Below are 14,419 nucleotides of genomic sequence, written 5' to 3'. Positions count from 1 at the left end.
AAATTAACAACTCAAAGGCTAGACTGGAGCGCCATTTGTTTGAATGGGGAGCATGGTTGTCAAACAAAAGGTCATAATTCAGAAACTATAAACCACACACCTTAGACACTTACATTGTACAAATCAGCACATTACTGTGAACATTTCGATGTATAATGTGTATGAGCTGTTAAAACTGTAGGGGCGACAGCAGTTTACAAAATGTGTGGATATTTTCAAAAAACTAGCTGCCACACTAAAACCTGAACATCCCATGATATAAGAGATGAAGAAATCAGTTTATATGGTCGGTCAATGGTCAATCAAAAACGATTTTTTACAAAAATGCCAATTTCTCTAGCTTTCAACAACCTATATGGAGACATGCACCATGTGTAAATTTGTGTGAAATTTGTGTGAAATTTCAGACCAATCAGACTTACAGTTTATAAGGAGTTACTTTTTATAGGTTTTGTGAAAATGTGCATGCTTTTCAAGCTACAGCCAACTCGATCAGACAGACTAAAGGTTCTTGAGGCAAATGTGTCCCCCATTAAAAAAAAAAAAGACATAAATGACATAAATGTTTCATACATTTTCATCAAAAACCCAGCCTAACCCAAACGAGGTGGAAATGCCAGCATTTTTTAATTTGGGTTTTAATGGATGAATTATGGTCATTCTTTCTGGCATAGTTACTTGTGGCCTCCAGTTTCAACATGCAAATGTTGAGCATTTTTGGTCAAGGACTTTTTAAGTTATATTGACCAAGACAAGGAAAAAAACAATAGTGGAAGAAAATACCAACAATAACAATAGGGTTCCTACTACTGTAGGAACCCTAATAAAAAGTTTTTCTGTGTAAAATGTTGTATTACTTATTGCAACACTATATTTCATGTATAGAAATCCAAAATTGTTTTGACAGTACATGTGTTCACTTTGCAGGTGCATTTTTTATGAGATCATACTCTGATTTATCCCATCTGTCCAAATGATGTCTTTATGTACAGTAGGTATGCATCCTGGGACCTTAATATAGACATAACCTGTGCTGTTCAGATCAGATCACCCTCATGTTAAGCTAATTCTCTTTATAAATATTTCACGTATACCTGACAGTCTCACTGATTAATTCACCTCATAATTCAGGACTTGAGGGCGTTACTCATCTTCACATGCTCTGCCTTCAGAAGTAGCCTTACTATGGACAGATCCAAATGAATGTCACACCAGTCCTATCAGTCCTATATGGACTAAATTGATGCTATAACGAGTAACTTCTTGCTAAGCAAAATGTCCCCATCAGAGGTAACATACACAGAGCTGTTTCATTGTGTTATCCATGCAGTGATCATACTGTACATACAGGAACAACAGGAAAGTAACAGCAGGAAAGTATACTGCAGTTGCTTCCAAAACACTAAATTATTACATTTCCCCCAATAGTACTACTGTGAGAACACACACACACACACACACACATACACACACACTGAGCATATTCCACGTCTACACTCCATTCACAGCTCTATCTTGGAGGTAGAGCTACATTGGGCCCTAATTGTGTCTTGCAGCTACTCTCCTCATCTCTGGAGATCTCATTATAGGATCCATAAACTGGTCAGATGCGTAGAAGACCTCTTCGCTTGCTCATCACATCAGACCGTAGTTAATATACAACACAGAGCACCGAGATCTTCATTGCGCTGCACTGCGTTGACAGTACATGAAGCAATTACTGTCCATTAGGAAACTGTTCACTGTAACACAAAAAAATACAAAACAAATGAATGTACCTTCATCAAAGAATTGTTTTGCCATCTATACTGTATGCAGTGTATCTCCCTTCTCATCATACTGTAATAAACTAGTTATTACAGTTTATTTTTTCTTATCAAAGTTTTGGACAGATCTGGAAAATTCAACTTTTCCATTATTCAAGTTTCCTCTGACAGCACTGGAATGCGAATCATGCTGGCCAATCCCCAAAGAAAGCTTGAGAAGCCATATTTCAAAATCTAACAAATCTGCCATGTCTATACAGTTTTGAAGTACATCATTATTATCATTAGCATTATCATCATATAGCATTATATCTAAAGCTAAATCTTTATTTCTAAATGGTTTAGTGTGTTCCCACCATCAGTATATCACATGCATGACGGTGTGCCCTAAACAAAGTGAATTCTGGCCATATAAAAGGGATGATATACTGGACAGGAAAATTATCGTTTTGTCTCAGGGGGCTCATAAGATGGCTGGTATTATCACTGTAATATGCTACACAAAGACATGACCCACTCACACCCCCATAAAGTCCCTGTATTAAACAATAAGAATAAAGATGTACTGTTCATTACTGTTGCTGAAAGGACTAGCATCCTACACAATAAAGACCAAGTCTCTGTATCAAGTCTCTGTATCCTGTATGTCCGCATTTTCCTCGAACACTGTCAGCCTGATAGCACTCATATTTGGCACGGGTATTCGAATGGTAGATTTTTAGCAAATTTACGTTTTGGCTAATTTTAACATAACATTTCTCTGGAGCTGCCATTCCTTTCACAATACGCTGCACCGGCTCCAAATACAACCGCACCCAGATACAAACGCTGACCTATCCTTGCGCTGGTGTTCCAGTTGGCTACTTTAGAATTATTTTGCCATTGGTCAGCTTTGCCTGAAATCAATGCAGCTAGCTGCCCTGATACAAACACTGAACATTTACCTCGTGCCAGCATTCCAGATACTCTAGAATTTTTTGCAGTTGTTTGCAGCCGATTAGGGTCGTACTATGGGGGTTTGGGGGGGCAGACCAACATCTACTGTATACAGTTTGTTTTCTGAGCCTTATTAGACTATGCTCATTAAAAACATCCTCAAAGCTCCTCCCTTCACATTGGCTCCAGAGCTCTCTGCTTACTGGAACTTTCATTGCTGTCAGTTGCTTTGCATGGCATGTGCAATCAAAAGTCGGACAAGATTCATGGAGTAACCCATTTGAAATCCAGAAACTCACAGCAGAGCCAGCTGTACCAATTGTAATTGTACAACACGGTAACTGCAACAGTTATCAGGTTCTCTCGAACGCACCCTCCACTCTATTTGTCACAAGGGCTCTGTCTGAATAATGAAGTCCCCTCTCCCTCTTGGCAGGGACCCAGGTGTAAAAGGACTATTGTCAGCATGACAATGAGAAAGTACGTTGTCCCCTGCCCATGAGAGGTGTGTGTCCTTGTCCACATGCACCCCCACCCCAACCACTACCCCCCCCCCCCCCTCCCCCCACCCCCCAGGCCTATCACTCACTGTCACACTGTCTCTATGGCACATCAATGGAAAAGAAATGTGTAATGCATACCCAGTCTATTATGTTTTCCCACAAGGAGGTGCACAGTAGCTATTGTCTGATGTTTAACTGTGTAATGCTAATCCACACACACACACACACACACACACACACACACACACACACACATTTACTGTACACACACACACACACACACACACACACACACACACACACACACACACACACACACACACACACACACACAAGCAGTGAGATTTAAATGAAGCCCAGGCTCATGGAGGCTTTTAAGGGAAGCCACATTCATTTCTCTGCTGGATGCAAACAAGCCAATACTGTACTGTATATGCCATGTGTGTGTATCACTGCTACAGTACCTGCCGGGTAATTGCAGAAATTGGTCTATTTCAAGACAAAACAGTTAGTTTCTGTATCCATTCTTTCAAGTACATCATTGTTAATATGCAGTACTGTGTGTGTGTGTGTGTGTGTGTTCAGGAAATGAATATAAACAAAATGATACGTTCTTCTGGAGGTTATACTCCTGACACTGAGCTAAATTGCATTTATGGTGTTTATAAATTCTGCCTGAATAAAATAAGATATTGGAGTGGTAGGGCGGTACATGTTTAGAGGACAGAAATGATCTATTGCTTAAAATGATTAGAAGCAAAGAAGCGTAGCATGGTGCAGGCAATTTCTTGCCATCTCTTGTGGTACACCAGCTGGAAACCAAATTAAAATTTGGCTGAGAGGCACATGGGTGGGTAGAATGGCTCTTTATTGAAGGAGTACATTTTTCTTGGTTCTGTGTGCTGTACCTGGACAAGGGTTTGAAAATTGTATGATATTTGGACATACAGTACAGTACCCTTTTGGCAAGAAGATTAAAAAGAGTATTCTTACATTTGTATGTAGGACATTAGCTACTACGTGTGTAACATTTTACTGCAAACACGAGTCTTGGGTTGAAAAAAATAAAATAAAAAAATAAAAAAAGGATCAAGAATAAGTACAGCCATGTCTTATTTGCAGAATATGGCAAATATTTGTAAACATTTGCTCTAAAGCTGTGTACTTTTTGGCCTTTCTGAGCAAAGAGAAGAAAATACAGGTTGCTGACGTAATAAACTGGAAAGCTTTCAGTCATTTCTGAAGATATGTTATCCTGTGGGAGGATTATAACAATTTGAGTGCAAGGCCAGAATCCTGTAGGAGGCATAGGGAGGCTGTAGTAGAATCACATCAAACACAGGTAATTGTGCTTTCACTGTTAGCAACTGGCAACAGCAAAAACTGTCCATGGCTTTTATGAAACTGCCAAAGACAACATATTGAGAGAATCCCTAAAGTTGTAGGCAACATTTTATGAGTTGAGAGAATAATTGAGTATGAGTACAAGGAGTATAAAACACACTTATAGACCATCATAAAAATGTTTTATTTTCCTCATTGTTATTGGTGGACTGATACCAATTGAAATTTTACAATATATTACTATTTTTTAGACATCTTTACACTGGTTTATATATTATTCACTTTAAAATCATTTGTACTGTACATGCTTGAGGGATTTGACATTCCCTGGTCAGAAGAAGCAGAGGGATGAAAAAGGCACATGACTGCTCTAGTGTATTATGAGCAATACAGTCAAAAGAAAAATAAGAGAGGCCTTTTGTTTTGGAAAAGAACTGTTTCTTTCTCGGGCATGAGCAATATAAATCTCTCACCAGGATAGTATGATGTCTAAAGCAATTTCTGAAATCATAGTCTGAACTAATTATATGTTGATGTGGCAGTTGAAAGCAATTTCATCTTTTCATCTGCTCAAAGGCTTCTTTGAAATTGCTCTCCTTTTGCTCATCAGCAAAGATTTCTATGACTGGCCAAAACCAAAAAAACACATTTGCTTGAGATCTTTAACCACCTGGGAATTGCATTCCAGTTTCTTATTACTCTTTTCTTATTACTTTTCTCTTTTTTTTTTAAACATGAATGTGGACATTATAAATGTGTTAATAACTTTCTTGTCTGTCCTCCATATTTTGACCTCAGGCTCAGCTCAACATACTGTAGGTATTGATCATTATTCTTCAAAAGATTCAGCAGTTGAAAGCTCTTTGCCCTGAGGGAGGGCTCAGCGCCTAACGTCCATGGTTGAGTTGACACACTCTGTATTCTCCAGTTCAGGGCCTATGCTTCATATGGAAAATGCTCCAACTGTTGATAGTTTTACAATCCAAGACTGTCTCTTTCTCTAAGGTAATGTTTTGCTTCAGTGCCTCGGATGTTTTATCCAGTTTCGAATCATCCACTTTTGTCCAGAGCACCTCTGCACCACCAGTCGAAGGCCAAAGTTGGCATCTTTGGACATCTCAACCTCTAGGCAGCGTCCGGTATCACGACTGATAATTGGACCATTCTGTAGACAAGACATGACATTATTCTATTAGCATGAACACTTTACAGACAAACTTGATTCCAGCGATCATTGTTCAATGACTGTGATTACCCTCTCAACAGAGACAGACTTCAGGGCAAAAAACACATGATATCGCTTCTATTATTGAATGAGTGGGACACAACAGTGTTTGAACTGCTTGTGTGTATAGACCTCCTAACATCAATATCATAATCATTATTTTAGGGGGAGACACTACAGGCAAAATGGAATTTTTTCTTTCACTCATACATTTTTTTCTAATTTTTTCTCATTATTCTACTATAACATGTATACTATCACCATATTAACACAAAATGCCCAGACTTCATTAAAAACATATTTTTTAACGTTTTATCTATCCATACCGATGAAAACATCTACAGGTGAATAGTACTTTTTTCCTTTAAAGATATCCTCATGAATTTCTACCAGTTTAATCTTCACATTAAAGGGGTAGTGTGCTATTTTTGACATTTAGCCCTATTTGTGGTCTGCCTACCATGAACCTGAAAAATTGAGACCATAATTTCACTGATCGTTCCAGTATTGAGCTACAGTAGCTACAGTTTTTATGCAGGCTCTCGCTGGACTACAATGGAAGTCAATGGGGCATACGTAAATGCGTTGAAAAACTATGATACATGTGCTTTTCTGAGACGGGAAGATCAGGGTGTAATTTTACCAGTCTCAGTATGCTCTCCTGTGAAATGTATCGCAATCTGAATATTTTTAGGTGTTAAGCATGACTTGCCATAAGTGGGAACAATGAAAACAAGCGACAGGGGAATGCTTATGTCCAAGCCATGCCAAACATGTAAAAACATTTGGATTGCGATACATTTCACAGGAGAGCATACTGAGACTGGTAAGATTACATCCTGTGCTTCCCGTCTTGGAAAACCACTTTATCATAGTTTTTCCAACACATTTTCATATGCCCCATTGACTTCCATTGTAGCCCAGTGAGAGCCTGCATAAAAATTGCAGCTAGCAGTAGAAAGTCAGGATGTCTTTAAAGGAAAACAATCAACTGTTACAGTATGTCTCCCCTTAAAGAGCACATTGCAGGTTGGAGACCCCAGTGAGTCAATCTGTAGGAAAATTATTTTCATAAATATTTTATAAAATACACACTACAGCAACTTCTGGAGTTGTTTTTGTTAGTGAGCAAACCGGAAGTGACATAGCAGGGGGGAGTCCAGAGTTCAACAACAACAATACACTGTGTTCACATTATAACAATCAAACAGGTTATTTGCTCATTTGAGCTATACCAATCAATTATGGACACTATAGTCAATATTAATTTGGAAATAAGAATAACAGGAGTCACAGAAAAAAAAATACAAAAACAAAAAACAGCCAAGCGGAGTTCCAAATAAGTTAGACGCTAAATCCCTTGTTTTAATCACTCGTGTGGCTAGGCCTACTCATTTTGACAAATAAAGGCTGATCTCAATCTCAATTAGAAGGTGGGTCGACCTAATATTGTTCAGACTTTGGCTTACAGTAGCCTAGGCCTATTATCTGCCTCGCCTACCAATATGCTTTGTGTTCTTCAGAATGAACATAATGAACGAATGTAAGTCAATCAAATTTAGAACCTTCTCAACTGAGTTGGCTGGGGAATGGAAGGAAACCGTCCAGCGTAGGTTCTTGGCATGAGAGAGCAAACCTTACGTTAGCAACCTCAGCCTTCCAGGTCAGTCAGGTCAGAGACGGTCAGCCACCCAACGCCATGGAGCGGCGGTGAAAGTCTAATATTCAATTTCTCACAGAAAAAAGTACCTGTTTAGCTATAGGCTAGATCTATTTGAAGCTACATGCTACAGTACAGTATGTCTAAACTCGAGCTGACTAATAAAGCTAGACTATGATTCTAGCCAAGAAAAAGATACACTTGAAGTTGATTGCTATATCTTGTAAATCACCAGTTTGATTGCTAGGCTAACCAGCTAGTTATCTTTCAGATGTAACTAATTAGGATAGCTGTGTGAATGGTTTACCCCAACAAAAATGGCAGGATGCATTTGCTTTTTCTAGTTAATGTAACTTTGCTGCAGTATGTGCTATTGCAGATAGCTAGCCGTTTGCTGTAACGTCTATGGCCGTGACAGCCTGCAGAGTCAGGGACTCCCCCCTGCTGTCATCGCTGAAATATGAAAAAAATGAGTTTTTGGTGCGCGGCATAGAAAAACCCCTTTTCATCATATTTCTGCCCTTTGTGTCTGTAAAGATGGATTTTTAGATGTTATTTTTAATATATAAAAGTTGTCCTAATTATAAGATCAAAAATGTCGATTCTTTTTTCCTTTTTTTTCTTTTTTAATTATGCTCTTTAATATCTATGATCAGAATACCAATTTTTCACCTTACTGTAAGGAAAGTGAGTATAATGTGAACCTGAGTCAGAGTCTTTCTTACCTGTGTGAAGTCCCACAGCCTCTGGGACATACGTGAAACAGTGTCACATTTCTTCAAGCTGGGAGTGCGTCCTCTTCCATCGTCTACTAGACATTTTGTGTCAGGCAGGAAGGTGGTGGAACCCAAGGGTCCTAGCTGCAACAGGCCCTCTGTGGAGTAGCGGGCAAGCTGCAAACAAGATGAACAACACCATGCTGTGAGTCAAGATAGCTGCAGCGTGACCCCATCAATGCTCCACTTTTCCTTGAATATTTTAACTGACTGTTGTTGCATCACCCTCACCAGTGCACCAGACAGAATGTCATCATCCAAATCTTGTTTCATATAGCAAAGTGAATGAACCACAGTTTGTGTCGCTAAGTTTATCATATTTCTCTCTGAGTATTCCAATGCAGGGTACTGTATATCCTTTACTAATGCTATAGATGTTCCCCACCAAACATGATCCTGGCCAGTTTAATCCAGCACATGAAAGGCCCAGTGTCTGCGCGTATCTATTACGTAAGGACACAGTAGAGATAACATAAATTATTCATACCAGTGATCCTCTCTGAAAAATGAGATGCCAGAGATAGGGGGTCTTCAATACGGCTTAGTGTCACACACACAATCACCCATAAGTAGGTACAATGACCCTGAACAGGAGGCCAGGGTGGATCAATTGAACTGAATAGAACCTGGCTTTACAGGAACAATATGCGAGCCCGGGAGCTCAAAGCCATGTGTGCTGTGCTGATAGTAACTCTCTGGTATTAGAGACAGTTACTGTCTACTAGCTACTAGATAGTTGTGACTGTTAGAGCCTTTACACCCACTTCTGTTGGAGACATAGTAAACAAGGTGTTCTTTGGGTAATGTTGGGCACCTTAAAAACCCATTGAGAAGCATAGATAGAGAGACTCCCAATTAGAATCAATATGTTGTTGAGTTCAAGGCTCTTGTCAGTGGGATGTTTGTTTGAAGAAGATGAAATTAAAATATTTTGATTATATAAAAATTCACTGAGCTCTGCTTACAAAGCTGTTCTTCTCCACACAAAGGCGGTTAGCTTCACCCAGGCTGAACATTGCAGCCCTGGCTACAAGGCTAATAGACACTAAAAGATAAGGCGATTTGTTTTGTCATTCACTCTCCACTTTAGTTTCCCAGAGCTTAAACTGACTTGACACTCTGGTCTATCGGCATTAAGAAGCTCTAAGCTGATTTATATCAGTGGTGTAAACGAGCACAGGGCTCAGGGAAAGCCCCTAGAAGCCCTGTTAAATATGTGTTTACAGCTTAGAGTGGATGCCGTCATATCCCTAATGCACTTAAAATAGGACCATAACAAATTATTGACAAGGGGAAATGATTCTGCCAAGCCAATTAACCTATTCTCAAAGAGGAACGTCAATGCTTGATAGCTTTCTTGGCACTGTTAAGCTTGGAGACACTTTTTGGAGGTCGAGTTAATCACGAGTCCTCCTAACAACTTCATTTCCTGTACTGAATTGTAACACGAGGGTAAATATGTTTGTGTTATACGGCGCTGGAAAATTTTCCAAAGGAGTTCTGTAAACTCTGGCCCATACTCTGGCCCGAGTGACAGCGCCGCAAAGTGCCACACAGATTACGGCTGGGCTTTAAGAGGGGCCCAGATCATATCCAGGCCCACCTTAGCCATGATCACCACCAGCACATGGCCTCTGTACTGGGGGGTCAAAGTAGTAGGGGCACGTGTGAACAACCCCACCCTCAGACCCCAGCCACCACAGATCTCCTGGGGACTTCAGTGGCCTCTCTTAGCAATACGTCATGGCGAACAACACAAGGTGACACCAGACACATCCGTGTATTGCGCTCCACACATACTGTAGCTGCGCCATTCCTGCAGGTCTCAGCCCAGGGGGTAGAGCAGACTAGAGGGAGGTCAGGTCTGTCTCCCACGCCTGCCATACTGAACACTGCCTCAGCCCGGGGCTACTGTCCGTCAACGCATCCTCAGAGATCAAGGACAAAAGACAATACTTTTTAAAAGAAACACAATAAATATTCTTTCAGAACTTGGATTCGACCTAGGCTAGTATTAAAGACTTACATTGCTGGTTTACATTGCTGGATTGCACAGAAAGTCCCCCAGAAGGAGGAGGAGGGACCCTGCCAGAGCTCAACAATTGATTTATATGCGGCATGCGACTGATAATAAACATGTCACTCGACGTATGGGGGGGGGGCATGAATAACATTTGCATGATTATTTCTCTGGCGTAAGCTTTTGTTTTGCTATGCACAACTGAAATAGTCACAGCCCTGCTTGTCCTAGCATTAACCGGTCAGCACCTATTGAACATTTTTTTATATAACTTTCAGGGGGCTTAAAGAGGAAGTGGATTAAAACAAACAAATGAGAGAGAGAGAGATAGAGAGAGAGATAGAGATGGATGCTGCGTTCAAGTGCCCCTCAGAAGCCCGTACTTACAGTTGTGAAGTCGTAATTACAACATACACACATTCAAGTGCTCTTGGTTGGAAAGAGCAACAAAACATCAACAAACATGGACACCAGGGGCCTCATTTATCAAAGAGCGTGTAAATTCTGGTGTAAAAGAGGGCGTACGACGAAAACGCGGAAAATGCGAAATGTAGCGTACGACGAGAATATTTACACGCTTTTCGGATCTATCAAAAATGTTGTACGCCACGAAATCCGAGACTGGCGGAGAAGAGAGCGTACGCGCACGCGCCCCGTGTTCCGCCCTCTCCACGCCCAAATTCAACCATATATGGTCAAAACTATGACAGGGCACAACGTGGATACCCCGGAAGGAACCGACATAATATAGCGTGGAGCATTAGGACAGACAAAGACGTTTATGGAAAAACGCGGAAAGAAGAGAAACTTTTCGGAGACGGAGGTGCATGTGCTTGTTGGTGAGGTCCACGCGAGGAAAGAAAATCATCTTCGGAAGGTAAGCTATTTGTACGAGCCTACATTTGTCTGATTGCTCCTACAGTTTAGTAGCCTACTGTACGTTTCGTGCATCCTGTATGTGGCGTAGGCTACACGGACATGCTGTATTATATGGCTGTGAGGAAAACAAACATTCCACACATTCTGTGGTAGGCTATGATTGATTCAGGACCAAAAACAGGGAACGATAACACAGATGACCACTTCATAATGTTAGACCACATTATTAAGACTCATCTAAATCACCCGGTAAATCACACTTAAGCATTTATTTGGCTGCCAACAGAAAAACATATCAATTGAATATGGCTACACAATAAAATGTTTAATGCATAATCAAGTTAACAGACAAACTCAAAGAAAATGACTGAAATTGTTTCTCCAGACTCTGACGTGGGGTGGGACTCAGAGGAGGGGGAGTCTGCAGTGGTCCTCGACCTGACGGTCGTGCCCCCGCCGGTTGCAGCCTCTACATCCAGTGCCACGACCTCCAGTGCCTCCACCTCCAGCGCACCGGCCTCCACCTCCAGTGCCATCTCCAGCGCCTCCGTCTCCACCGCCCACGCCTCCACCTCCGGCTGCCAGCGTCCCTGCCTCAAGGGTCCCTGAGGGCTGGGCTTCCTATCAGACGCTGTGCTGGAGGCTCATGACCCTAGAGGCCCAGAGGGAAATGGCAGAAGGGATTGGGGCAGTTGTTCAGCAGTTGGTGGAGGTCACCACACTACACCACCAGAGCCAACAGGACATCCTCACTGCACTTCATTCCCTCACACATGCTGTCACGGACCTCACACTGTCACTCACTACCACACTCACGGACCTCACACAGTCACTCACTACCACACTCACGGACCTCACACAGTCACTCACTACCACACTCAAGGACCTCACACAGTCACTCACTACCACACTCACGGACCTCACACATTCACTCACAAACGCACTCACACACCTCACACAGTCACCCACCAACAGACAATAGAATGGTAGAAATGTGAACCTTACTTGTTTATGTCTTCATAGCTGGCGGATGACCTCAGTGTGGGCCCTTTGGCCCCGCTGGTAAACCTCATGACGGGGAGGGGGCTGAGGGCTTGGGTCCTCATTTTGTGGTGGGGTCTTGACTGGTTCTCATTCTTATCAGCTTTGAATATACATCTTGGCAAACATAACAGAATGATGTACAAGGAGGGGACAGATACCTAGTGAAAGTACTATTGGTTGCTAGTAAAAAGACAATAATGAGGGCTTGATATAAGGTGGAACCCTCAACCAAGGAGCAGTGGTGGGTGTTGTGGAGGAGATTTATGAGATTTATTTATGCATTGAGGATGCAGGAAGGAAAGTTTGAAGGGAGATGGGAAAAATGGATGGATTATAGAAGGAAGTGTGATGATACCACTAATATTAAAATTGTCATATTTGAGTAAGAAAAAAAAGCTGCATGGATGGAAGTACCCATAAGCTGTTATTGTAAGTTTTTATGTTTTATTGTATTGTCGTTGTATGGATGGAAAATGCTAATAAAGATTAAAGTAAATAAGACAAAGAATATGTATCTTGGCTATGGACACACCAACAAGCCAGCCGTCACGCGCAGCGCCTGCCTCCAGTCTAGCCCCTACCCTGCTGTGCGCCAGGATGAATGAGTCATGCGTGGAGCCAGGCCACCGTGCCACTACACTTGTGATGAGCATGTCGGCGTCACATATGATTTGGGTATTTCTAGTGTGCACATTTTAGCGATTCACATAGACGTATTCATTCACTGATGGTGCCCTTATGTGGGTGCAGTCGCCATCGCCGTCACCTCTTTGGAGTTCTATCTCGGCCAGTAGGCCGAGTAGCGCCGGATTCATTTAGGCTCGCATTACGCACAGGAGGACTGTCATTTATATGCTTACCAAAGAGCAAACAGGTCCACATGATCACATATTAATGACAATCTAATTGGTCAATTATTGCCGTTTGATGGAGTGCCTGCATTAGGTGTGTGACATATAGCGCGGAAAGGTTTGGGACAGCGCATAGGTTCAGTTTGGGGAACAAATCCATATCGGACCATTAATGAGCCGGTTAGAGGACACGTCTAATCTTGCATTGCGATATATATTGGTGCTGAATTGGGCTATTAGCCTACATGATTGTGCGTTCATGAACTGTCGCTCTTATTCTCTCCGTCAAACATAGTAATTCACCGACGCACCACCTGCGTCGCCAGTTCCCCCTGTGTTCAAAAAGGGCGTAGAACACCGTGTAAATCGGTACGACAACTTGAGAAGTGTCGTACAAAAGCGCGGAGAAAGGCGACTAAATTTCCGCCCTTTCGGCTTGATAAATCGCAATGTGGGGGGGGAAAATGGCGTACGCCTGAAATCGCGAAAAAGACTGTGTAAAAGAAGGCGTACCTCAATGATAAATGAGGCCCCAGAACGAAGGTTGTTTATTGTGGCTGATTTATAATCACCGAAAGCAAGTAGCACAGAGTTCCTGGTCCTATTTTTGTAGAATGCAAGACATAGGCTAATATAACAAGGCATAGTTACACATTTAGACTAACGTTATTTCTTTCATTGAACATTCTTTAATATAACTCTCAGGGGGCTTAAAGAGGGAAGTGGATTAAAACAAACAAATGAGAGAGAGAGAGAGAGAGAGAGAGAGAGAGAGAGAGAGACAGAGAGACAGAGAGACAGATTCTGTGTTCTAGTAGAAGTACTAATGTTACGTCTTTCATTTAATGTTTAGACTCCCTCATCAATGTTGTAATGTTATTGTATGCCTGGCCTGCATCAATAGGAAAAGGTTTGCTTGCTTGCTACAGCTAATAGCTGAAACACGAAAGTGTGCAAATGATAGCTATATGAACAGAATAACGAAATGTTATATAGAATTGTATGTCGTCAGTAAGCTGACACGGTTTCCATAGGCTACTTTCTGCCATCTTTGTTGTACAAAACGACGCGCAACGTCAACCTGGAAACTCGGGTAGCATCGTTATTTCCCAATTTCTCAGTTGTTATTACAACTTTGGGATGCCATTCATGTGCTAATAACTTGTAAATACTGTAAATACAGATATTACTAATATACGATATTTCTGAGGTGCACTTCAACGCAGCAAGACAGACAGACATACACAGGGGCAGATGAGTTACTTCCACTCCAGGATGACATGGTAGGGTCTGGACTTCTTAAGACCACTGTGAAAGGCTTGACGGGAAAATTAATTTTGTTACATTTTGTCATGATTTCGTAATGATTTTAGCTGTGTTTTTGTTGTGAAAAGACCAAAATTATGGTTTAGAAC

General features: G+C 41.5%; 1 protein-coding gene across 1 annotated transcript in view; it reads right to left on the bottom strand.

Moving 5' to 3' along the window:
- Positions 1 to 5,567: 5,567 nt before the first annotated feature.
- Positions 5,568 to 14,419, bottom strand: part of galnt9 (polypeptide N-acetylgalactosaminyltransferase 9) — a gene marked incomplete at both ends in the record, with an annotated part of 63,298 nt that continues 54,446 nt past the window's right edge. The window contains 2 exons of the mRNA XM_084457676.1: positions 5,568 to 5,714; positions 8,160 to 8,327. Of these exons, the coding sequence (XP_084313802.1) occupies positions 5,568 to 5,714; positions 8,160 to 8,327 (315 nt within the window). The remainder of the gene's footprint in view (positions 5,715 to 8,159; positions 8,328 to 14,419) is intronic.

This window comes from Borostomias antarcticus, assembly GCF_949987555.1.
Source record: "Borostomias antarcticus genome assembly, chromosome: 23".
NCBI lineage: Eukaryota > Metazoa > Chordata > Actinopteri > Stomiiformes > Stomiidae > Borostomias > Borostomias antarcticus.
The sequence above is the reverse complement of the archived record's forward strand: the minus strand, read 5'-3'. Positions and strand labels throughout refer to the sequence as shown.